This window comes from Rattus norvegicus, chromosome 19 (assembly GCF_036323735.1).
Source record: "Rattus norvegicus strain BN/NHsdMcwi chromosome 19, GRCr8, whole genome shotgun sequence".
Classification (NCBI taxonomy): domain Eukaryota; kingdom Metazoa; phylum Chordata; class Mammalia; order Rodentia; family Muridae; genus Rattus; species Rattus norvegicus.
Window position 1 is genome coordinate 50,724,778 of NC_086037.1, and position 23,326 is coordinate 50,748,103.

At 49.2% G+C, this 23,326-nt stretch overlaps 4 protein-coding genes across 9 annotated transcripts in view; 1 reads left to right on the forward strand and 3 right to left on the reverse strand.

Moving 5' to 3' along the window:
• Window positions 1–12,113, forward strand: part of Pskh1 (protein serine kinase H1) — a 32,111-nt gene extending 19,998 nt beyond the window's left edge. The window contains exon 3 of the mRNA NM_001108897.1: window positions 11,023–12,113. Within this exon, the coding sequence (NP_001102367.1) occupies window positions 11,023–11,136 (114 nt within the window). The 3' untranslated portion in view covers window positions 11,137–12,113. The remainder of the gene's footprint in view (window positions 1–11,022) is intronic.
• Window positions 12,114–12,300: 187 nt separating this feature from the next.
• Window positions 12,301–15,882, reverse strand: Ctrl (chymotrypsin-like). 4 transcript variants are annotated; one of them, NM_054009.1, is given in 7 exon segments: window positions 12,352–12,513; window positions 12,597–12,730; window positions 12,805–12,985; window positions 13,135–13,216; window positions 13,325–13,404; window positions 13,494–13,597; window positions 14,148–14,202. In NM_054009.1, coding segments are annotated over 7 exon segments (795 nt in total). In that variant the 5' UTR covers window positions 14,200–14,202.
• Window positions 15,883–16,030: 148 nt separating this feature from the next.
• Window positions 16,031–18,515, reverse strand: Psmb10 (proteasome 20S subunit beta 10). The gene is made up of 8 exons (NM_001025637.1): window positions 18,346–18,515; window positions 18,059–18,146; window positions 17,875–17,972; window positions 17,622–17,762; window positions 17,248–17,363; window positions 17,082–17,140; window positions 16,360–16,511; window positions 16,031–16,205 (listed from the first exon to the last, which is right to left on the reverse strand). The coding sequence occupies exons 1-8, from the start codon at window positions 18,399–18,401 to the stop codon at window positions 16,094–16,096; spliced, it is 822 nt and encodes a 273-aa protein (NP_001020808.1). The 5' UTR covers window positions 18,402–18,515; the 3' UTR covers window positions 16,031–16,093.
• Window positions 18,516–19,820: 1,305 nt separating this feature from the next.
• On the reverse strand, window positions 19,821–23,287 carry Lcat (lecithin cholesterol acyltransferase). 3 transcript variants are annotated; one of them, XM_039097472.2, is made up of 6 exons: window positions 23,127–23,256; window positions 22,230–22,399; window positions 22,037–22,152; window positions 21,845–21,940; window positions 21,538–21,762; window positions 19,821–20,416 (listed from the first exon to the last, which is right to left on the reverse strand). In XM_039097472.2, the coding sequence occupies exons 1-6, from the start codon at window positions 23,193–23,195 to the stop codon at window positions 19,842–19,844; spliced, it is 1,251 nt and encodes a 416-aa protein (XP_038953400.1). In that variant the 5' UTR covers window positions 23,196–23,256; the 3' UTR covers window positions 19,821–19,841. The 3 variants fall into 3 exon arrangements, with proteins under 3 accessions (XP_038953400.1, XP_006255503.1, NP_058720.2); XM_006255441.3 differs by lacking the exon at window positions 23,127–23,256 and adding an exon at window positions 22,491–23,120 and having other exon boundaries at window positions 22,230–22,386; NM_017024.2 differs by having other exon boundaries at window positions 19,828–20,416; window positions 22,230–22,386; window positions 23,127–23,287.
• Window positions 23,288–23,326: the final 39 nt, after the last annotated feature.

Genomic DNA, 23,326 nt, shown 5'->3' on the forward strand with positions numbered 1-23,326 from the left:
GCTTTTGTCAAGGGTTCTATTCCTAGAGACAGAATGTACGAAAAGCCTCTTGGATTGATGGCAGAATGATGGTGCCATCCGCAGCTCTGCTGTCTTTGAATTTAGAAGCCTGAATTGCCATCCTCCTCCACTTGGGCATTCTGAGCCAAGGATGAGCCTGAGTGACTACACCAGGAATAGGTGAGCTTGGGCAGAGGCTCATGCATAAAGCCTTATTCAGGAGAGTAAGTGCCTCTGAGTAGGTGACAGAGCTGGTGGGAGAAGAAATCCCTCCTGCTTCTGCCTGGGAAATATGGGATGGTGGGAGGTAGCCTTCCAGAGATGGGTCAGCCAGCTATCCACCTGGGGCCAAGGGTTGTTGAGGAGCAGTGAGTTGGACTAGAAGAACCATTTAGCTCTGATCGCCTTGTAGGAAGATGAGTTTCCAAAGGCAGAGTTGGCTGAACATCCCCTCACTTCACTCTTTCTTCCTTGCTTCTTTTTCAAATAGCTCTTGTACTCAGGGTTATATGATGGTTTCCCCAAATCTCTAGCTGCCATTACAAGCAGATACAAATCAGTTACACCAGGCCTTGACGAGCTTGGATGGCAGGATAAGTGAAAAGAGGAAGGTGACTCGTCTTCTCTTCCAAGTGGTCTGTACCTCAGTTGCGGGCTCCATGCATGTACTAGACACAAACCAGAATGGCTTCCTCAGACAGGCCTTTCTTAACACCTAGCAACGCGTGTCACTGAAAGGTGCACTTGTTTGGGCCATTGAGTGTGGGCAGTGGATTCTCAGTGGTTGGAGATCTATCCTTGGTTGGAATCCTCTTTTAGGGAGATAGGGGCTATTCTTTCTGTGATGGGGCAGGAGGCTGTCTCCAAAGGAAGAAGAGCAGCACTCCCTCATGTGCTATCTCATGGGCTGCAGGCTCCCAGACTCTAGTCCTTTAGGCATTCTTCTGTTGCCGCTTCCCTGGTTATGCATTTCCCAGAGGTACCTTCCCTGTGGTGCTACAAGCAGCTGCCATTCCTAACACTGTTGCATTTAGCCCTTCCTGTGGAAAGACATTGCCCCAAACACTTCCAACAGCCTGTCAGCCTTGGCCAGACTTACTTCCCTCTCTGCCAGTTTCCACTTCCAGCCCCCCGAGGACCTCCAACAAAAGGGAACAGTATGGCTGTGCTTAGAGTCATTCTGTGGTCCCCTCCCTCTCCTCTTTCTACTCTGTCATCACCTGAATAGTTCTTCCTTGTCAAAGGTTCAGTTGCCTCCAGGATCCCTAGTTGTGGGAGCTGCCAGGCTGTCATCTCTCCCACATTCTGACTTCTTGAGATCATGCCTGGTCTCACACCCTCTCTCTCAATTAAGATAGATGCCAGTACACTAAGGAATGGATGGTTCGGTGACCTCCCTGGTCCACCTATCCCCTACTCTGCATACTTCCCTTCCCCACCCAGTTTCTCCATCTCACAGGGCCACTTTTCTGTCTGCCCAGAATGCCTTGTTTCCTCTGTGTTCTAATACATGCTTGGTACACCAGATAGGGCTCTGGTCCAATGTAGTCTACCTCCCTTGAGCAGAAAGCTGAGTTACCTTTGTTTCTTAACTTATCCTGCTATTCAGTGTTAACCAAGTACTGGCCCTAACTAAAGGCTGCTATGCCTAGGGCTGTAGCTACACAGACCTCTGAAGACAGAGACCACATCTGTGAGGGAAATTCTAATAGCCAGGGAGTCTCCATACCACTTCAAAGTTAAAATGGGGGACTGAATGTATCTCAGTTGGTAGCATGCTTCCCTAGTACACCTGAGGCCCTAGGTTCAATCCTGAGCACTGCATACAGCAGGAATTGTGTATACCTTGAGAGGTGGAAGCAGGAGGATCAGGAATTCAAGGGCATCCTCAGTTACATAGTGAGTTTGAACCAGTGTAGTATTCATCTAAAAGTTTATTTTAGGTGGGAAGAAATTTGTTGTTTAAAGAAATAAGGAGGGACTGGGGATTTAGCTCAGAGGTAGAGTGCTTGCCTAGCAAGCAGAAGGCCCTGGGTTCGGTCCCCAGCTCCGAAAAAAAGAGAAAAAAAAAAAAAAAAGAAATAAGGAAAAGGAAGCTAGCTCAGGCTCTGAATGCTTCTTGGCTTTGGCAGAATCCTTGAGTGGAAGTAAAAAAGATAATTTTATAGCATTCTTCTGGATCCAGAGCACTTGGGGCTGCTCCAGGACATTGTTAAGATAGCAGTGCCTGGTCAGCTGGCATAGGTTGCCATCCTTCTGGGCACTTAGGTTATACCCTGTTATGTCTCTGTCTTCTTCCCTGTCTCCTGTGCTTCATGAACAAGAGTCCATGAATATGTGAGGGCACAAGGTTGCATTTTATTCTCCTTCCCTCACTCCCTTCCCCCCTTTCCTGCCCTCTCTATTTTGATGCTCAGAACTGAATTCTGGACCTGGAACAGTGATAAGCAAGCACTGTATCACTAAGCAACATGATCACCCCCCTACCCCTATTTAATTAAATTTAGGTTTTAGAAATAAATTTTGAGGGGTTGGGGATTTAGCTCAGTGGTAGGGCGCTTGCCTAGGAAGCGCAAGGCCCTGGGTTCGGTCCCCAGCTCCAAAAAAAAAAAGAAAAAAGAAAAAAAAAAAGAAATAAATTTTGAGACATTGGTCTTTGTGTTGCCAGGCCAGTCCAAACTCCTGGGGAGGTCAGTCATCTGGGTAGCTGAGATCGGTCTTTTTAAAACTCCAGTTGTTTCTTGATATTTTAGCTAACACAGTGGTTCTCAGTGTGTGATTCTTTTTTTTTTTTTTAAGATTTATTTATTTTATGAATGCAGGTACACTGTCACTGTCTTCAGACACACCAGAAGAGAGCATTGGATCCCATTACAATGGTTGTGAGCCACTATGTGGTTGCTGGGAATTGAACTTGGGACCTCTGGAAGAACAGTCAGTGCTCTTAACCACTGCGCCATCTCGTCAGCCCTAGTGCTGTGATTCTTTTTTTTTTTTTTTTTTTTTTTTGTTCTTTTTTTCGGAGCTGGGGACCGAACCCAGGGCCTTGTGCTTGCTAGGCAAGCGCTCTACCACTGAGCTAAATCCCCAACCCTAGTGCTGTGATTCTTAATACTGTGACCCTTTAGTACAGTTCCTCACCTTGTGGTGAACCCCAACCATAAAATTATTCATTGCTACTTTATAACTGCAATTTTGCTTCTGTTATAAATCACAGTGTAAGTTTCTGATATTCAGAATATCTGATATGTGAACACCCCCCACCCCCACCCCACCCCTACCCCACCCCCAGCCAACACACACAGGGTTGATACCCACTGGTTGAGAACTGCTGTACTAAGATCAAATGCAAACTTCAGAACTGGAGATACATACACCACTTGCCAAGTATGCTTGAAGTACTACAAAAACAAACAAAACACTAAGGCTCTATTTTCCACTGAATCCGGTTAAAGACGGTCAAGTGGTTGGGTCACTTGAGCTTAGGGGGTTTGAGATGGACCTGGGAAACACATAAAGAGCCATGTCTCAAAACAAAAGCAAAGGCCATCCCATCCACTCTTAGAATCTCAACCCTCACAAAGCTGAGATTGACTTATGAGACCTTGTCTCAACAAACTCCTTTTAAAAGCCTCTGTTCTCATTTTTTTTTCCTGTCTTTAGACTGTTTTTTCCATCCTTTTCTGTGTTCCTCACTCTTTCTCTAGCCACTGAGGAGTCTTAGTGTGGGAGAGATCAGGGGCTTTGCTGGGTCCACTAGTGTCCAATTGTTATATTTTGCTATATTTAAAAAAAAATCATAACCTTCAGGTAGCTTCTGAGTGTGTTGTCTTGCTGTTAGAATGGGAGCTCTGTTCTCCTGAGTGAATCCAATGCTCTATTTCCCAGAATTTCTTCTGTGCCCTTTTCTCTGCTTTCATTCAGGCCCACGTAAGTACAGAAAGGAGGCCTTCAAGGGTGGGAATACTGGGTCTGAAAATATAAAAATACATCTTGAGACAAAGCTAAAGAAAACTGAGTCATGGTAGCAAGCCCAGGTTTGTTCCTTCCTCCTCCTGGCTGCTCTATAGAGGGACTACCTTTTTTTTTTTTTTTCCCAGAGCTGGGGACCGAGCCCAGGGCCTTGCGTTTGCTAGGCAAGCGCTCTACCACTGAGCTAAATCCCCAACCCCGAGGGACTACCTTCTTAACCCAAAGTCATGGGCTGTGTAAGGGATAAGGAGATCAGCTAGAATATTAATTACATCCTATGCTCCATGCCTTGCATGTAGTCAAGAAGTTAAAAAAGATAGGCATGTTCTTAAAATCCAGAACTCTCAAAATTATGAGAGACTTAGAATTGTGATGTGTTCAGTCCCTCTATGTTGAAAGTGAGATCATACACAGAAGTGGAATTGGTCACCTGGCTTATAGCCTGACGCTTTAATCTGTCACCTCAATTTCATGTAGAAGAGACTTGGGTCAGTTATTCTCTTCTAGTCTTACTTGAGAGTGGTCAGCCTGCTGCCAGAGGAAGTCAGAGGCAGCAGATGAGCGGGGTTTGCTGCCAGAAGGAAGCAGCTTCCTTAGCCCCATACAGCTTAGGCTGATCAGATGTCCTTTTCTTCAGTCCCTTTCAGGACTTTCAGACTCAAAGGGAGACTATGTGTATGTAGCCTTGGGAACTGTTCTTGCCATCTCCTCCTACTCACAAAGAAGGGAGAGAGAAAAGGGAGACAAGTCCTCTGGCCTTGAACAGAATGCCTTCCTATATTGGTGCCTCTCCCTCTAAACATAGTTGGAGTCCACAGAGGAATGGTTTTGGTCCAGGAGAAAAGTAGGGGATAAAGAGGAGAAATTGGTTAGGGAGTGGTCCCTCCCCCTCCTTGTGTTGTCCTTTCTGCCAGAGAACAAGGTCTGTGTACTAGGGAAATAGACTACCAGCTTGATGGTCAGACTCAGAGTGAGGGTGATTCCCTTCCTCCTTTAGCCTCAGTCCAGGGCCCAGCCCCACCCATGCAAATGTCCAGAGATTCAGAGTATGGATTAGTAATTGAAGCTAGCTTCTAATCTCCTAGATGTCTGCAGGCAGAGCTAACTGACCTCTCAACATCTCCTGCCAGCCCCCACCCCGTCCTGTGTTTCAGTCCAGATTTAGTTAGAAACCTCTGGGAGACCAACCAGCTGCTACTTGAGACCTGTCCTATTTGTCAGCCACCTGAGGCCCAGGAATGTCCCTGTCTGATCCCAAGGATTACATACTGAAGTCGAGTTATGTCCTTCAGCCAGAGAAAGCAGTTATAAAACTTTGGAAACTGAAGCACATGGCTGTTTAATCATTTTTCTTTTCCTCGTGTCCAAAATGCCTCCTGGCCAGTCAGTCATAGCCTGGCCAGTCAGTCATAGCCTGGCAGATGCACTTAGCCTCCAGAGAAGCAGGTGGAATGGTACTGAGCACTTTAGGTCAAGGTGCTGGATCGGACTTGAGGCCAGAAATGGGACTATGGAAGATGTGAGAAGCCTTACATTTCTGAGCTATGTTGGGAAGCCTCCCAGCTACAGGTCAGCCCAAGCCCCTGCCTCACTGTCTGCAAACTGGATGAGAACCACCTCCCTATGTTCGGTTTGCTTGACTTCCAACTGCAGTTTTTTTCTAACACCAAGCTATGGCTTGAGTCACATTGGCTTTGGAAGCACTACCAGCATAGCTCTTCAAAGATGGGGAGCGCTGGGGGCCTTCCAGAAAGCTGTGCTGGCCCTCAGACAAATGAGTTCATTGGCATTCTGTACACAGTGGCACGAACACAGTAATAGGTGAGATGAGAGTCTGGGGGAGTAGGAAGGGTGGATCAATCTGGCTTGGTTTAGCACTAACAGGCTGACTATCTGACAAGCAGCAGGGGTTTGTGCCTGGTGCTCGCCTCTGCCTGCTCTGGAGATGGAGATGTTTACACTCACTGTGAGGTCTGGTGAGACGCCTGTCTAAGACTGTATCAGACAGGTTCCAAGCTGCAGGAGTCCATGGTTTAACTGAATGAGGATCTGAAGTGAGGAAGCCTCCAGTTCATCCATGTTCAGGTTTCTAGCTTGTGAATCCATCTTTACCACTGTCCATCTTCTGCAGAGAAACTGCTACTCTTTTGTTTGGAGGAAGGTGTTTGAATTAGAGTCTTAAGAAGCCTAAACTGGCTTCAAATTGTCTATGAAATACAGGATGACTTTGAACTCTTGATTCTCCTGCCTCCATCTACCAAGTATTGTAATCTTTTGTTATCATCATTATTATTGTTGATTTTTCAAGACAAGATTTCTCTGTAGTCCTGGCTGACCTGAAATAGTCTGTAGTGCAGGCTGAACACAAACTCAGAGATTCACTCACCTCTGCCTCCTGATGCTAGGATTGAAGGCATGCACCACCACACTCGGCTAAAGCACTGGGATCCAGTGTGTGTATCAAAATGCCTGACTTAGGACTTGCTCCTCTGTCCAGAATCATACAAGGGACAGAGTCAGAATTATGCAGCAGTGTTAGGAGTCCTCAGGTCCCGCCAGGAGCTGTTCTTCGAGAAGCCTGGCTGGACAGCAGTCTGTTTTTTAGTTACCATAGAAGCCCAACAGGGCAGCATAGCACAGGTATTCTGATTCAGTCTGTTCACCACTGGGCTTGCCATGTTCATGAGACACTCTGATAGGCCTGCTGCTTCCATCCTGTAAGTGAGGAGCAGAGATTTGTGCTCAGGTAGTAGCAGTAATTCATGGGGCTTTCTTTTAAAAATTATTTATGTAAATGAGTGTGTATGTCTGTGCAGTATGTGCATGCCTATGGAAGCCAGAAAAGGGTGTCAGAGCCCTGGAACTTGAGTTACAGACGATTGTGAGCTGCCATGTACATGCTAGGCATCAAACCAGGTCCTCTAAAGAGTAGCCAGTCCTCTTAACCTCTGAGCCATCCCTCCAGCCCCTCTTCCTTTGTGAACCAAAAGTTCTCTTAAGAGATTCAGGGCCCGGGGTTGGGGATTTAGCTCAGTGGTAGAGCGCTTGCCTAGCAAGCACAAGGCCCTGGGTTCGATCCCCAGCTCCGAAAAAAAGAAAATTAAAAAAAAAAAAAAAAAAAAAAAAAAAAAGAGATTCAGGGCCCCAGAACCTGTTCTCCAGTAAGGCATCTTAAAGATCCACAGCACTTCACCCCACCAGGCTGAGTTCCATTAGACAGCATCCACTGGTACTTAACTCACTTCACCTTACCTACTGAGTACCTCCTACATGTGCTCCTAAGCGCTAGGACTCAGTATTAGACTGAATGAATTTTAAGCATTAGAAGGCTGGAAAAATCATCTAGGGAAATGCCCTTTACCCTAAAAATTTAAGTTCAGCCAGGTAAAGACAAGCTAGGGAGGCTGAGATGAGGGATTGAAAGCTGCGTGGTGAGAGTCTCAAGGCAGCATTGCTTACCTGAAGCAGAACAGGCTTTTAGGAGAGCTCTGTAGGGACAGAATATACTAGAAGGAGGCTTGGACATGGTACTTATAGGAATTGTTTGTTTGTTTTGGTTTTTAAAGACAGCGTTTCTGTGTAGCCCTAACTGACCTGGAACTATTTCTGTAGACTAGGATGGCCTGGAACTCACAGAGATCCACCCACCTCTGACCCCTGAATGCTGGGATTAAAGATGTATACCACCAACACCCTGCTTGTTTGTTTATTTTGAGAGTCTCACTACACAGACCACACTGGCCTTGAACTCACAAACATCTGCCTGCCTCTGTCTCCCAAGTGCTGAGTTACTACACTTGGCTAATCACAGGAGTTTGGTGGCTCAAGAGGTTATACAAACTGGTCGAGCCTCTGAAAAGAGTTGTTATCTCTGTCTGGCCCCAGAAGTCCCTACCTGTCTTAGTTAGGGTTCTCTAGAGTCACAGGACTTATGGAATGTCTCTCTATATTGAGGGAATTTATTATGACTTACAGTCTGTAGTCCAACTCCCCAACAGTGGTCAGCTGTGAATGGGAAGTCCAAGAATCTAGTAGTTGCTCATTCCCACGAGGCTAGTTTTTTCAGCTGGTCTTCTATAGAAGTAAATTCCAACAGATGTGCTAAGTAATTGCAAGCAGGTGAAGAAGAGGGAATCTTCCTTCTTCCAATGTCCTTTTGTAGGTCTCTAGCAAAAGGTGTGGCCCAGATTAAAAGGGTGTACCACCATGCCTGGATCTGGGACTTGTTTTGTCTCAGGTTGACCTTGAACTCAGAGATCTCCTTGCCTTAGTCTCCTGGGATTAAAGGTACTACCTTACCTGGGCCTAATCTTTTCATAGCCACTATGCCTCAAGATCTCCATGTCAAGATCTGGGTCAGAAACTTGTGTCTTCCAGCCTTAAGATCTGGATCACAGGTGAGCCTTCCAGTTCTGGATTATAGTTCCACACATAGTTAAGTAGACAACCAGGAATAGCTCTTACACTCCCCTGTTACCAGACTGAGAAATAGAGATGCATTAAGTGTTATTTTCTCTTGGTGATCAGGAGGCTCAGACTGAGGCAGGGAATTTCTTGGAAGTTCAAAGGTGAGACCTCTCACTAAGGCTGAAACGTTCCCCTCTCTACTTAGCCTGGTACAAACAGTGGTTGTTGGAGCTTAGACATGGTGAGAAAATTTGGATCATTCTCCAAAAATCTAAGAGCACTTAAGAACTGTTCTCAAAAAGTACCTTAGGGGGCTGGAGAGATAGCTCAGAGGTTAAGAGCACTGACTGCTCTTCCAGAGGTCCTGAGTTCAATTCCCAGCAACCACATGGTGGCTCACAACCACCTATAATCAGGTCTGGTGCCCTCTTCTGGCCTGTAGTCGCATACATGCAGGCAGAAAGCTGTATGATGTATACATAATAAATAAATAAATGTTTAAAAAAAAAAGTACCTTAGTTCAGTTCCCATTACTCACATAAGAGCTCACAGCTACCTTTAACTCCAGTTCCATCTGTCCTCCATTGAATGGCACCTATATATACATGGTACATATGCATGCACTCAAGTACACACACATATAAATTAAAAAACCAAAAAACCGGGCTGGAGAGATGGCTCAGCAGTTAAGAGCACCCGACTGCTCTTCCAGAGGTCATGAGTTCAATTCCCAGCAACCACATGGTGGCTCACAACCATCTGTAAAGAGATCTGATGCCCTCTTCTGGTGTATCTGAAGACAGCTACAGTGTACTTATATATAATAAATAAATAAATCTTTAAAAAAAAACAAAAAAAAACAAAAAATCCCTCCTATCCAGGTGTGATGGTGCATGCCTTCTATCCCAGCACTCAGAAAAAGGGGGATAGGGGTTGGGGATTTAGCTCAGTGGTAGAGCGCTTGCCTAGGAAGCGCAAGGCCCTGGGTTCGGTCCCCAGCTCCGAAAAAAAAAAAGAACCAAAAAAAAAAAAAAAAAAAAAAAAAAAAGAAAAAGGGGGATCTCTGTAAGTTACAGGCTAGCCTGGTCTACATATTGAGTTCTAGGCCAGGCAAGGCTATACAAAGAGATCCTCTTCCAAAACACAAAACAACAAAAACTCCCTAGGGTAGGTTAGGGGTCTGGTGAGGGGACCATCCTCTTTGGCCAGGCCTTCTTAAGGGGTATAGAACACTTACTTTCCTCCCTTGAATAGACGACAGATCCTTTTCTTCCTTGCCAGACTCCTCATCAAGCATCACCTGCTCAGTAACCCGAGTCAGCATTGAAGGGAAGGGAAAGGTGTTTCAGTGCTGCATGAGAGGAGAGACACTGCCTCTGTAGACTGCACAGGTTCTGGGCAGATCCTAATTCTGTGGTGGTCTGTGGCATCCATCATGCAGATGGGAGGGCAATATTGGATCTTCTCACACTAATGGCTTGTCCTTGGTTTCTAGCCCTGGCCTAGTGTATCTAATCTGGCCAAGGACTTCATTGACCGCCTGCTGACCGTGGACCCTGGAGCCCGGATGACTGCACTGCAGGCCCTAAGACACCCCTGGGTAGTAAGCATGGCAGCCTCTTCATCCATGAAGAATCTGCATCGATCCATCTCCCAGAATCTCCTCAAGCGTGCTTCCTCTCGTTGCCAGAGCACCAAATCTTCCCAGTCCACACGTTCCAGCCGCTCCACACGCTCCAACAAGTCACGCCGTGTTCGGGAGCGCGAACTGCGGGAGCTTAACCTGCGCTATCAACAGCAGTATAATGGCTGAGCCACCAGCTATGCCATGGACACACTATTGTCTCATCCTGGACACTTTATGCCATGTCACCTGGGCCTAATACCTTCTCTATAGCTAGACCTTGTGCCCAGCAGTATGTAGAGCATGTCTGCACCCAGCTCCTCTCTATACCTTTAGTAGCCCCTACCTCCTATCAAGGGCCTGGCCCTGTTATGATGGAATGGTGGCTCAGGGCCACTTGAACTGGGAGCCTGGTAGGCAGCTGCTCTATTTGAGTTGGAAAAAGGTGCAGGACTGAGTCCCCACTGATTGCCTTAATTTTTGCCACTTTCTTGGACCAAGGTGTCTGGGAGTACTGTGTTGGGTAGAAAGGGTCCTATGGCTCAGGACTCTTAATCCTTTTATAACCCCCTTCCTCCCCAAAGCATTGATTGGTCTAGCTTCCACATTCTCTGCCATGCTAATCCTTAAGATTATGCTCCAGTGGGAAGTCTGACTTGTGCCATAGCTAAATTGCCTCATTAGTCCCTTAGCTACAGTTAGATTCAAGCAACTCTGTTTCCCTCAGCCAAGATTTATCTTCCTTCATGGTGCCACCGGGGACCCCTTCTGTCCTCAGACTTGCCAGACCTCTGGCTGTAGAGACTGTGGCATGGACCTAACCTCAGGCTCCAACCTCTCTCTGAGAGAGATCCTGTCTATCACCCTCAGTGCCTTTGCAGAGCCTGCTATTGTCTATCTCTCCTACTTGGATGCCAGTTTCGTTCCCCAGCTGCCTCCTTCCCAACAGTGAGGGGTTAAAGGGAGCTCCACTGCTGCTACCTGGGGAATGGATGTGCCTGAAGGTTCTATCTTCTCAGAAGTCATCACCAACCTTTGTTCTGTCCTTTGGTGTGTTGCCCTTTGCTGCTTCCCTTCTGGAGCTGCCAGACCCTCCTTTACAGCTCCACTGTGCCACCTACTGTCTGGTCTAGGTATCGGTGGCCAGGAGAGGGAGTGGTGACCTTGCAAACCCACAGCCCTCCAAACGGAAGAGGAGAGAAAGGAGTTGCTGAGTTGGGGGAGAGTCCTGGGCTGCTCAACTCCCCTTCTGCTCAGTTTCTCCAAACCTCACCCTGGAACTTAGCCATACTGTGTTACCTGCCTCTGAACCTTGGGTGCCTTGGGTGCAGACCTTGCTGTAAGAGCTGGCCTTGCCCTATTTGCCCTGTGCCCTGTGTTTCTTTTCATAGCATTAACTTTCCAGGCTGGCCCCACTGAGTCTCAGGCTGGAGGGAGCCCTTCTGGGAGGTAGGGTAGGGTTGCAGGGGCTACTTTCCCAGAGGACTGAGCCACAACAGCCCCTATAGCTGTCATGGTCTCCCCTATCACCACCATGTTAGGCTGGAATACAACCTCCCTCCCTCTGTAGCTGCTTTCAGTGGGTAGGAAGGGGCCAGACAGAGCCTAGCTTGGGCCTTGGCTAGATTAAGAGCCTGTCAGCAGGAAGAGTCTGACTCCACTCAGCTCCTTTCAGGAGGTAGCCTTGGGTGAGGCACTCTTTCCTACATATGCCACCTCCACTGGGAAACCAAACCAAAGAGACCACTCTGTGCCAAGTCAACTGTGCCTTATATATGCTCTCTTCACACTCCCCTCCCCCTGGATAGGAGGCAGTGGAGAGTGGAAGCCTCACAGCCTCAGAGTTCCCCCACCTACCAGTTCCCTAGGAATCCCTGGGGGTGTGAACCACTGGGGATTTATTTTCTCTCTTGCCCGAAGTAGGTCTGGTTGTGAGGATTTGACAGAGGGAGTTTAGTGTCTTGGGCCTTTGATAGGTCCACCAGGCCTTCATGCCCGGACAATGGATGGAGAATGTGCAGTTATTTATTTTGTGTACTCTGTAAATGTATCTTCTGTATCCAATAAACAGGCTGCCCTCCCTCGGGGAAGGCTGCCATTTTTTCTGACCACACTGACTGTGCCGTGGGACTAGTGGATTGTTCAAAAAGAGGAGTAAGGGACACCATCTAGGCTGATTATTGTAGGAAAACCCTGGCTCCTCAGCTGGTGCTATACTAGAAGACAAAGTCCAATAGAACCCCCAAGAGCCTCTTCTCACTAAGCCAGGATGAAAGATGAGACTACCCAAGAGAAACTGAGGCTGGTGTCTTTATTGGATTGAGATGGGGAAAGGATCTGTGGACAGTTTAGTTGTAGGCCATGACTTGGTTGATCCAGGTGTTGAACTTGCTGACCCGAGTGTACATGGCCGGTGCTTGTACATTGCAGTTCTCAGTGCCCCAGGAGACAATACCAATAAGCACCCAGGTGTTTCCCTTCTGGCAGACAAGAGGGCCTCCTGAGTCACCCTGAAAGGGAAGCAAAGGGGAAAAGTCAGCATGGCAGTTTGGGGAAGTGTACCACGGGACAGTGCAGAAGACAAGGCGCTTACCTGACATGAGGAGGCACCTGCGCCACCTGCACATATCATGGAGTCAGTAATGCGTGAACCCCAATACTGCCGACACTGATTCACAGTGACCAGGGGTAGAACTACTTGCTGCAGACGTGCTGGTGTCACGTTGCCTGTGGGTCAGGAGAGGTGGTCAGGCTGGCCCTGGATGCTTTCCTGGTCTCCCCTCACTTACCCAAGTCCTTACCCACACCACTGATGCGGCCCCAGCCAGTGGTGACGCATGTGAGGCCTGCAGGAAGTGCCTCATTTGAGGAAGCCAGGCAGACTGGTGAGACTTGTGCTGTGTACCGGGCTGGTGAGGCAAGCTTCAGAAGAGTCAGGTCATTGTTCATAGTGTTGGGGTTCCAGCTAGGGTGTGTGATCGCCTGTGGAGCCAGTCAAGAGCCATGTAAAGTGGGCACAGGCACCGAGGCCAGCGCTGAGGTGAGGAAGTCAGGGCAAGCCTGAATTCCCATGTCCAAAGCAGAACACCTGCAACCCATTTTCCCTTTCTACGTGTGCAGCCAGCACTTACCTTCGAGATGGAGAGCACCTGTATAGGCTCAGCATTGGAAGATCGGTCATATTCTCCTAAAATGACAAAGTGGCGTCCAGGCCTGCAAGGATAATGAGACTGGGTAGCTGCTAAGTGGTTTTGGAGGGGGCATCCAAGGGAGGGGAAGTGGGAAGAGATGGATTGGGGAGGGTGAGTGGAATACACTCACGTGACTTTGCAGTGGGCAGCCGTGACCACCCAGTTTGGGGCAATGAGAGAACCACCACAGAAGTGGAAGCCGGTGTTATCCTAGGGTCAAAAGTCAGATTCATGAGTGGGCTTAAGTTACCCTTAGGCCTAAAGCACCCAGGACCCTGACCCACCCCTAGGGTGTGTACCTGCAGAGACACTTGCCAGGGCCAGGAGCCTGGCACTGCATTCTCCCCGTTGACAATCCTCTGGTTGTAGCTCAGTGCAGGTGTGATGGCGGGAACACCACAGCCTGAACAAAGGGCTGGTGAGGATATAATCCCAGCCTCCCTCTCCCTAATGTCTTCCTCAAGGTGCCCCCAAGCTAGATATACAGAGGGGTCCAAACCAAGGGGATTACTCACTAGCCTTTCCCCTGACTGCCTTTTAGACATACACAGCGATCTTGGTTACCCCACCCTACCAGTCTTTGAGTCTTATGCATTCTGTCACATCTACCAACCTAGTCCTAATGTTTTTCAGTTTACTTTCCCCTTTAAGTCCTTGTATGCCCTTTATTTTTCTAGGCCCAAGCAGTCTACCATGCAGCTAGAAAGCGTTGTTAGTCTATGCCCATCTAGTATGTTTTCCTGAGCCTCCTCATGTCTGGCTCAAGCTCCTGTCTCATTTGTGAGACTGGTCCCTGGCTCTTTCCTTACTCCTAGCCCTGAAGGTTCCTCTTCCTTTGCTTACGCTGCCTGTTCCCTTCTAACCAGGCTGGCCTCTTATCTGGGCCCCTGAGCAGGAGCTGGGAGCTAAGTTGTGCTAAGTTGTTCAGTCAGGGTCGGTCCCAGCCCACTTACCCCAGGAGGAGCCAAGAAGGACCAGGCTAAGGGTTAGGCTGAGCAGTAGCATTGTGAAAAATAAGAACGATGTTGAGATGGCCTGGCTTTATTTATGGGTATCTTTGTCCTTGGGCAGAAGTCTTGGGCCTGAGACTAGGCCAGCTGTGTGGTCTTGGCATAGCCCCACACCTGCTTTTAGGAGATGACTTCTCAGGCCAAAGTCCTTGGAATTATCAAGTACCCAGGTGTGAGGTTCTCACCTCCACCTTCCCAAACCTTGGCTTCCTATTGAGTTTCAGAATCACCTTCTACCCAAAGTGTTGACCACTGGGAACCAAGGAGATATGGCCGAACTAGGTCTGAAGTGTCAACCTGGTGGTTGGGACCTATGAAATTGCCCAGTTCTATCAGGAATACTGAACTCCCAGAGTCTGTTCAGAACATAGGTATGTTATGACTGGTGGAAGGAATGGCCAGATGTGGCCACCTCTGCCAGAACACCGGGGATGAAGGTTCTGGCAGGTTGTGATTCCTAACAGACGTCATCTTGGATTTCTCTTCAGTATGGAACAGGAGTCAGAGGTTTGTCCAGAGAGGCCGATTCTCTCACCAGCACGAAGGAAACCTCACGCATCTGATTCTGAGACCTAAGTGTGGGCTCTCAGTGCCTGAGAGACCCTGGGTTGAAGTTGGCTGTAGAAGTCCTTTTCTAGACTTCAGATTGCCCAAGGCGAGATCTGTGCACAGTGCATTTATTATTGAGCTCTGGGCTGCACTTGAACAGATGGAGAAAAGGCACTTCTGTATGCAGAGTTGCCAAGGTGAGTTGGCTTGAATTTTTGCAGAATATCAAAGAATTCGACAGGCTCAAGAATACCTCAGTCTAACATGTGAAACAGGAAATGGATGAATAAAGGAATGGACAGACACAAGATCAGGTATGACAAAATATGAAGGCTGGTGGACATAGGGATGTTTACTGACAAGTCCTTTAGCTTGTTTACTATCGTATATACAAATTCTCATGATAAAGTCTTAGGGGGACCATACAACCAGGGGTCAAGGGTGTCCAGCCTGGAGGTCAACCTCTCTAGAAAATGTGCCTTATCAGCTCTGAAGCCCCAGTGGAGCTTAGCTACCGTGAGGGCAGGATGCTCCTACCAGCACCCAGAGGGCCTGGCACTCAGTGAAGAAACCTTGCCAGGCAACCTTAGCAAAGGCCTCTTACTTAGCTGTGTCATCTTTCCCTATGAGTCCACAACCACCCCTTCCAGCCTAGAGAACTTGGGAGTCAATCTCCCTACTCACAGTCCCACATGTGCGGACAAGGCCCAGCCTTCCACAGGCTCACACATGTTTGGTCATAAAGAGGGGAACTGTAGGTGGTAAAGGGCACTTGGTGAGAACTTGCCCGTGGAGTCAGGAAGCAGTTGCTCTATTAGCATTTTAGCCTCCTAAGGACCCAGGGTAGACGGTGGACATAGGTGTTTATTGACAAGACAGGGAAAGTTTGGGGTTGGGGATTTAGCTCAGTGGTAGAGCACTTGCCTAGGAAGCGCAAGGCCCTGGGTTCGATCCCCAGCTCCGGAAAAAAAAGAACCAAAAAAAAAAAAAAAAAAAAGACAGGAAAGTTTAACAGTGGGGGTCGTCTGTCCGTGCCTTCCAAGACGGGACTTGTGGGGTAAGCTTCCACCATGTGGAACTATGGTTTGGGGATGACAGGATATAGCTTTGTACTCCAAAGCTTGTAGTGCCTGCTAGGGCTGGGATTCTGCATGGATTGATCTCTGAGATGGCGATGAAGAGCAGCTCAGGCCAGGAACTGAGAATGAAGTCCTGAGAGGGATTCCTCAGCCTCAAAGCTGGCTTGTCCCACTCCTCTCAAGAAAGACAGTCTTCTGTTTAAGTGTTTGTATCTCCTGGATTTATTCACCCTTGTTCCAAACTCTACATCTTAGGCCACTTTACTCCACCTCCATAGCCTGCACAGTTTCCTCCAGAAGTTCCAGGGTCAGAGCTCTCACTTCCTGGGTCTGGACAGGTGTGGTTCCAGGAGCAAAGCGGTACTGGCCAGCTCTAGAAGGGAGGAGGGCCAGCCTTTTAGATCGCAGCCTGTTCTGTTCTGGCAGACCGACCGACCGACAGACAGCAGACACACACACACACACACACACACACACACACACACACACACACACACACACACGGCCCTCCCTTCCCTTGCTCCTACCTCTGCACAGGCTCTATGGGTGAGCTCAAAGCTCTCTGCAGTTTGGCGCCTCCTGCAGTGATCACACAGGCATCCACACTGCCTCCAGAGCCTAGGTCACCCAGGATCCCTGCTGTGATGGCTTCCACCAACAGCTCTTGCGCGGCCTCCAGCTGTGGTAGTGGGAATGAGGTTGAATGGAATCTAGTGTTACCTCACTCTAACCTGGGGGCTTTCTTAAGCTCGAAGCCTAGACAAGTTGCTCTTTATGTAAGCTCAACATCCTTTCTCTTCCCTCCATTCAAAATTCCAGTCCCTTGGCTTCTGACCCCCTCTCCCGAAAGACTCTGTGCCCTCCACCCACTGTCCTCTGTACAAAATTCTCAGTGTCGCTTACACCTATAGCCTTCCTTCCAGCAGTCTGCCCACCCACTCTGTCGCGAGTTTCTCCGTGGGTCTTGGTTATCTCTGAAGCACAGTTACCCACTTCTATCCCACTCCAAAGTACAGATCTCAAACCTACTACAGAACCCCACTGGGCTCTTCAGTAATCTGCTGTGAGCTTCAGCTTCTCTCTGTGGCCTAAGCTTGGTTATTGACTGGACTTCACTTCTTCAACTTTACTCAGTTCCTACCCAGTAGTCACCTTTACCCCTACAAGCCTTCCTTGTTTCTATACTTGGCCAGGGTTTTTCCGGCACTCCCCGCCAGTGAGCGTGAAGTAATGGGCAGAAGTCGCTCACCGTCATGTTTGGCTGGAACCGGTCCTCCAACAGTGCCACGGCTGCATCCTGACCAGAGCCTGCAGGTGGAAAGGGGCATCTGAAGTCAGCTGCAGCTGCTGAGGTATAAACCTTGAAAGTAGGGTTGCAGGAGCAAGATTCATTTGAAAAAGGTGGAAGCGCTCACCAAGGGCAGTAAAAGGCAGACGGCTGTAGGAACCGTGTGGGTGCACGCTGTAGAGCTGCGGTCCGTTCAAATCAACCCCGCCCACGATCAATGATGCTCCCACGTGGCCTTGGTACCTGTGGAAGAGTGGGCATGGTTACTGTCAGCAGGAGCCAGACCCCGCCCATTATATTGCTTTTTGGTCTGAGTCCCACCCCTTCCTTTGGCCAGGCGGCCTACAATTGACGTCTCTTCCGGAACTCAGCTTGATGTCTTCTTCCGGTCTCCCTGCTGGTTGCATCCCGCTTTTTTTTTTTTTTCCGGTCTCACCTCCTGTCATCCCCACCCATCTGCAGATACCCCCTCTAAGGGTCGTCTTAGCCTCACTTCCTCACCGGAAGAGCGTCTGACGCAAGATACGGGTGACCGTGGCCACTCGAGGTTCACGGCCGGTGGACAGAGCATGTAGTTCCATTTTGGAAGCTGCCATCCGCGTGGTCATCTCAGTGTCCGCAGCTACTCCAGCCCCACAGCAGCTAAGGGAAAAAGGGATTATGGATGTGGACAGGAACTTGCAGGGACATAATTAGGCGTGAGCGACAGTGCAACTTATGTTTGAATATGGGGACTGGCCCGGTAGATACTGACTAGATTTTGGGGGCGATAAAGTGGATCTTCTCGCAGCTTTTATCCGCCACAACCGAATCGTTAGTAGCCCGCGTGTCCGCACCCAGGATGACTCCATCCTGCAGAGGTAGAGCCCAGCCTTAATGCCCACCTGATCTTCGCAGTGGCTGCCCTTCTAGCCCTCCAGCCCTATAACCCCGCTTACACGGAACACAAGTCCGGCGATGGTAGTCCCGGTCTTGCGTGCAAGAGGGACCCGAAGTCCCGGAAGGACGTGTTCCAAGGACGCATTCCTGGAAACATTGAGGTGGCTCTCATTTCAGTTATGAATCTAGGGAGGGTCCTTGAATCCGTCCCCGAATCCATGTCTACTTTCCTCATCTCCTGGGTTAAGCCTCTACTTGGTCACCCAACATAGGATAGGGTTCCCCCCACTCCACCAGTAAAACAAGGCACTAGCAGCTCGCGACTTGAATTCCACTTCCCCTTCACCTCTGGCAGTTCTCGAAAGAGAAGCCTCCTCTGTGTTCCACTGCCTGCTTCAGCATCTCCGGGCAGGAAGGCCAACTGAGATGCGGGGGTCTCGATGGGTGGATCAGATTTAAAAAGCAAAGTCAGAGCAGAGGCGTCTGTCGTGGCTTCTGTGGGGCTTTTCGGGTCGCTTCCTACTTTCGCTTTCACCCCCCACTTAGTTCAGAGGCTGCTTATGCTTTGTGCATCTTCTCTTTCACTTTCGCCTTTGCTTCTAGTCCCAGGTGGCTTGAGCCTGAGCCAGGCCTTCCACAGTGCGCCTTAGTCCCTCTGTCTCCATCTCATCTGACACCCCCGAGCACTGTAAGCACATGCGTATATTCAGGAAAAATACGCACACAGCCAACTCCTTAAAAATAAGTAGAAATCAAGCCTTTTGAGGCTTAACTATGTGTATGAGTGAATGTGGCATGTGCATGCCAGGGGCCCACTGAGATTGGAAGAGGGCATCAGATTCCCTGGAACTGAAGTTACAGATGGTTGTGAGTCACCATATGGGCATTGGGAACAAAACCTAGGTCCTCTCCAAGTGCAAGAAATGTTCTTAACTTCTGAGCTCTCAATCTCTCTAAAGTCCCAAATGAAACCTTCTTTAGATGAACGGTCATTCCTTCAGATCCTAAACTTTTTTTCAGCGTAGCTCAGTGTAGCCCTGTCTGTCTTGGAACAAGCTTGGTAGACAAGGTTAGCCTGGATGAAGAGATTAAAGGCATGTGTACCACCACCTGGCTCTAAACTTTTAAATTTTGTATGACTTATTTATATGTGTATTGGTGTTTTGCCTGTATGTCTGTGAGGGTGTCAGATCCCCTAAAGCTGGAGTTGCATACACTTTTGAGCGGCCATGTGGGTGCTGGTACTTGAACCATGGTCCTCTGGAAAAACAGCTTCTTTCAATGGATGCTGAGCTATCTCTCAGGCCCCTTTCATCTTTAGTGCTGAATCCAAGCTCTTACATTAACAATCCCAGCCCCAGCTGCCATATTTCAAATTCTATTTGTTTGTGTTTTTGAGACAGGGTCTCAGTGGTCCTGTCTGTCCTGGAACTATGTAGATCAGAGTAGCCTACACAGAGATCTGCCTGTCTCTGTCTCCCAAGTGCTGAGCTAAAGGCGTGCACCACCATACTCTATTTTTAAATTTCTGTATCCAACCAGAACTCAGAAGTTGGTTTCAAATCATATTTCTGTGTTCCCATTCCAACAGCTATACCCAGACCTGAATATTGGCACAGGTCCTGAGAAGGAAGGCACAGAGCAAGCTTCTTAGCAGCTCAACCAGGACAATGAAAATCTATTTACACATCTCACCCTGTCAGTCCAGTCAGAGACCTTACCAGAGCCCATTGTACCTCATGCTCCCCCAAGAGCTGGGTCAGATGATGCATGAAATCAGGCAGGTGAGGCCGCCTTCCCCTTACCCAGAACACACTGCACTTATTCATAACAGCTAAGTCTTTATTCCTTGGTGGGGGGACCTAGGCTGGCGGTTGGGGACTTAGGAGTGCCATGGCGGTAGGCACCCAGTAGGATAGCATTAATATGCTCCAGTGTCTTATTGCTGAAGACCATGTTGAGATGATCTGTCCCATTCATGGGCAGCAAGTGTACAGCCTGTGACTGGCGGCCCTGCCACTGGCCACAGAGCTCAGTGCTACGTGTGGCTACAGTGTCGTCCCCATCTTCATAGAGTGCAGCCACCGGGTCTTTGTAGGGAAAGTTGTGGTCATAGATGTAGGTGTGGGCTGTGGGCATGCCTACACCGTATAGACAATATACTTCTACACCAGGCGCTGGGAGGCCTGCTAGTAGGTCACGAGACTGTAGAAACATGTGCCAGCCTTCTTCAAAATGAAGATCTGCAAAAAAACGCTCGAAGTCTTGGCCTGTGTAGTTGAAGTTTGGTGTGGAAATGAACACGTGGTCTTCAGGCCACACGTGGTGAGCTGGAAACATCCAGGGGGAAGTTGTGGTTATGCGCTGTTCTTCTCTCAGCTTTATGTTGGACATGATCGGGATGCCCTGGTTGTCACCTGTAGGACAGGGTGGGACAAGGTGGGACCAGGAGCCAGGCCGGGTCCACAGTTTACCTCAGTGATGCACTCAACTTTGTTTCTGCCCCATCCTGACCTTTATTCCAAGACACAGACCAGAGCAGGCCTGGTGTTAAGTGCTCAATATGCTTATTTAAAGAGGGTATGTTGGTAAGACAGAGCTATAGGGCCTCAAACAGAGTGTATGGGAAGAGGGCAGTTGAAGAGAATAAGGGATGTGTGTGTGTGTGTGTGTGTGTGTGTGTGTGTGTGTGTATGTGTATGTATGTGTGTCTGTGGTGTGTGTGTATATGTATGTATGCATGTGTGTGTATGAATATGTGTATGTGTGTGGTGTGTCTGTGGCGGGTGTGTATCTGTGGCATGTATGTGTATGTATGTCTGTGTGTCTGTATATGTATGCATGTGTGTATATGAATATGTGTCTGTGGCGGGTATGTGTATGTGTGTCTGTGTAGATGTCTGTGTCTGAATATGCATGTGTGTGTGTATGTATGTATGTCTGTGTATGTGTGTGTGTGTGTGTGTGCGTGTGTCTGTGTGTATGTTAGCTATTCTTCCTTAGGCCCTCTGCCTATGCTACACAGTGGTCACAGGATTGCATTTTTGGAGGTGTAGATGGTATCTGTTTTACATTCACTCACACACTCTGGTGGATCACTCGCCAGACTATAAACTTCACAGTGGAGGCTAAGCTTTGCTGCGCCCAGTATACAGTGGTGTTCAATGAGTGGTAGTTGTATTACTGCTGGGTTCCTGGGGCTACCGCTTTAAAAAGGAGCAAGGGGGATGCTCCTAGGTTTGGCCCTGCTGCGGCAGATATTCCTGGACACAGGGGCTCCGGGAAGTAAAATGTAGCTAAAAGCCATAGTGTACGGGACTTGGGGCTGACAGATGGTAGGGACTGGCTTCCTCTATCAGCACTCAAGGACTCTGGAAGATGTCCTAATGGTGCTGCTCTAAGGAGCTAATGGCATGCCCCACAGACAATATCCCCTGGGCAACACTGAACAGAGCTGGAAGTGACAGCTAGCTCTGTGATCTGCTTCATTCCCCCCTTACCCCGACACCAGATGACAAGTGATCAAGAGGCTCCTCACCTGAGGCCAGGATCCGCATGGGCTTGATGGAACCGCCCCATGGGGCCCCAAGAGAGATGAAGCCATCAATGAAGTGGTCCTTCCAGGACTGTGGCTGACGCAGTAAGAAATGGAGCACATGTAGGCAGCCAAGGCTGTGTCCAATAAGGAAAACAGGCTTCCCGTAAGCAGCATACATCTCCTCTACCAGTCCTGCCAGCTTCTGGTAGTATTCATCCTGCTGGCCTGAGGATGGGTCGATAGGTCAGGGTAGTTAGGGTCTGGGAACACTTGTCATGACCCCAGCCCATCACCTGCAAACACTTACGGGGTGCCAGACGCCAGTCATAGGGTGCAGCCCGCACTGTCTCATCCCGCACATACCCATTGTTAACCAGATTCTGCACCAGTGTGTGCAGGTAGCCTGTGGGGAGAAAAAAAAAAAGGGGACTCTGTCTATTATACCCGCAGGCCAGTCCGAAGGCCAAAAAGAGCCCCTGTCTCTCCTGGGTACACGCACCTGCTAGCTTGTTGTCATCCAAGTATTCAACAGAGTAGGTCTTGCCAAAGCCAGGGACACGGATCTGTACACCAGGGGCATTGGACATGTGCCCAGAGCTTCGGTTGTAGACAACCCTGGGGACAGTGGGACATTTAGCAGCCAGCAGCCAAGGGTCAACATGTAGGGGCTGGGTAGACCACATGGGACATACCTGGTGTTATCAATCCAGCAGTCCACCCCGAGGGGTAGAAACATGTTGAAATCCAGCCAGATGGTAAAAAAGTCCTCTGTCTTTCGGTAGCACAGCCAGTTTACCACATTTGGTTTATCCAGCTTGGCTTCTAGCCGGTTCCCCATGCAGCCAGGCACTGTGGACACCAGCTTTCGTTCCGAACTTCTTGGTTTCCCTCCACCATCCCCCGCCCCCCCCCCAACCCTACCACCAAAAACGTCCCACCCCTGCATCTCGTACACCTTCCAGGTTCTAATGACACGTATCTTCTCTCCATCTCGATTCTTACTGTCTCACTGGTACCACAGGCTCCGAGCTCCCTTCAAGCAGGGAAGGTTCCGGGAACCAAGGCCACTGACCCCTGCCCTCACAAAACAAACATCCAGCCTGGCTTTCCATTATTGCCAAAGTCCAAGGGGAGAACAAATAGGTAAGGGGGAGACAGGGGCTGGGCCGTAGACAAGGGGCAGGCCTACAGACCTCGCTTGCTATCCTGCCCTGGGATGGCTGGGTATCCTGGTTTTGGTAAGACAGAGGACAAGGAAGTAGTGAGGCTTAACCCAGTATCCAATGTATCTGGAGCTGGTCATAGCTTGTGGTGCCCTGGCCAAGGCCTCAGGTAAATCTCATCCCATTCGCCCACCACCACCCACCCCAACCCCAAACCTCTGGGGGAGACAACTTGGAAACAGAACAGTGTGAAGGAAAAAGAAGCGATGTCTCTGGAGAACGAGCCTTTGGTCCTTCCCCACATCAAGTCAGGCATGAGGCTCATGGTGGGTCAAGAGAACCTTGACAGTATCTGCTGCTGTCTGGCTTAGGACCCAGGTTCCCCAGGGTCTCGATTGATGTATCAGGGGCCTAGTGGGGGCTTACCGAGGATGACAGGCCGTGTGTGGTTACTGAGTTCAGCCTTGGGCGTGGTGTGCGGGGGGAAGAGCACATTGAGGAGCCAGAAGGAGGTGGCAGGAGGGAGCAGTAGCCCCAACAGCAACAGCACCCACTGCCAAGGGGAGCCAGGCAGCCCCATTACAGCCCAGTGCCTACTGCCAGATGAGGCAGTCCTGCGCTGGCCT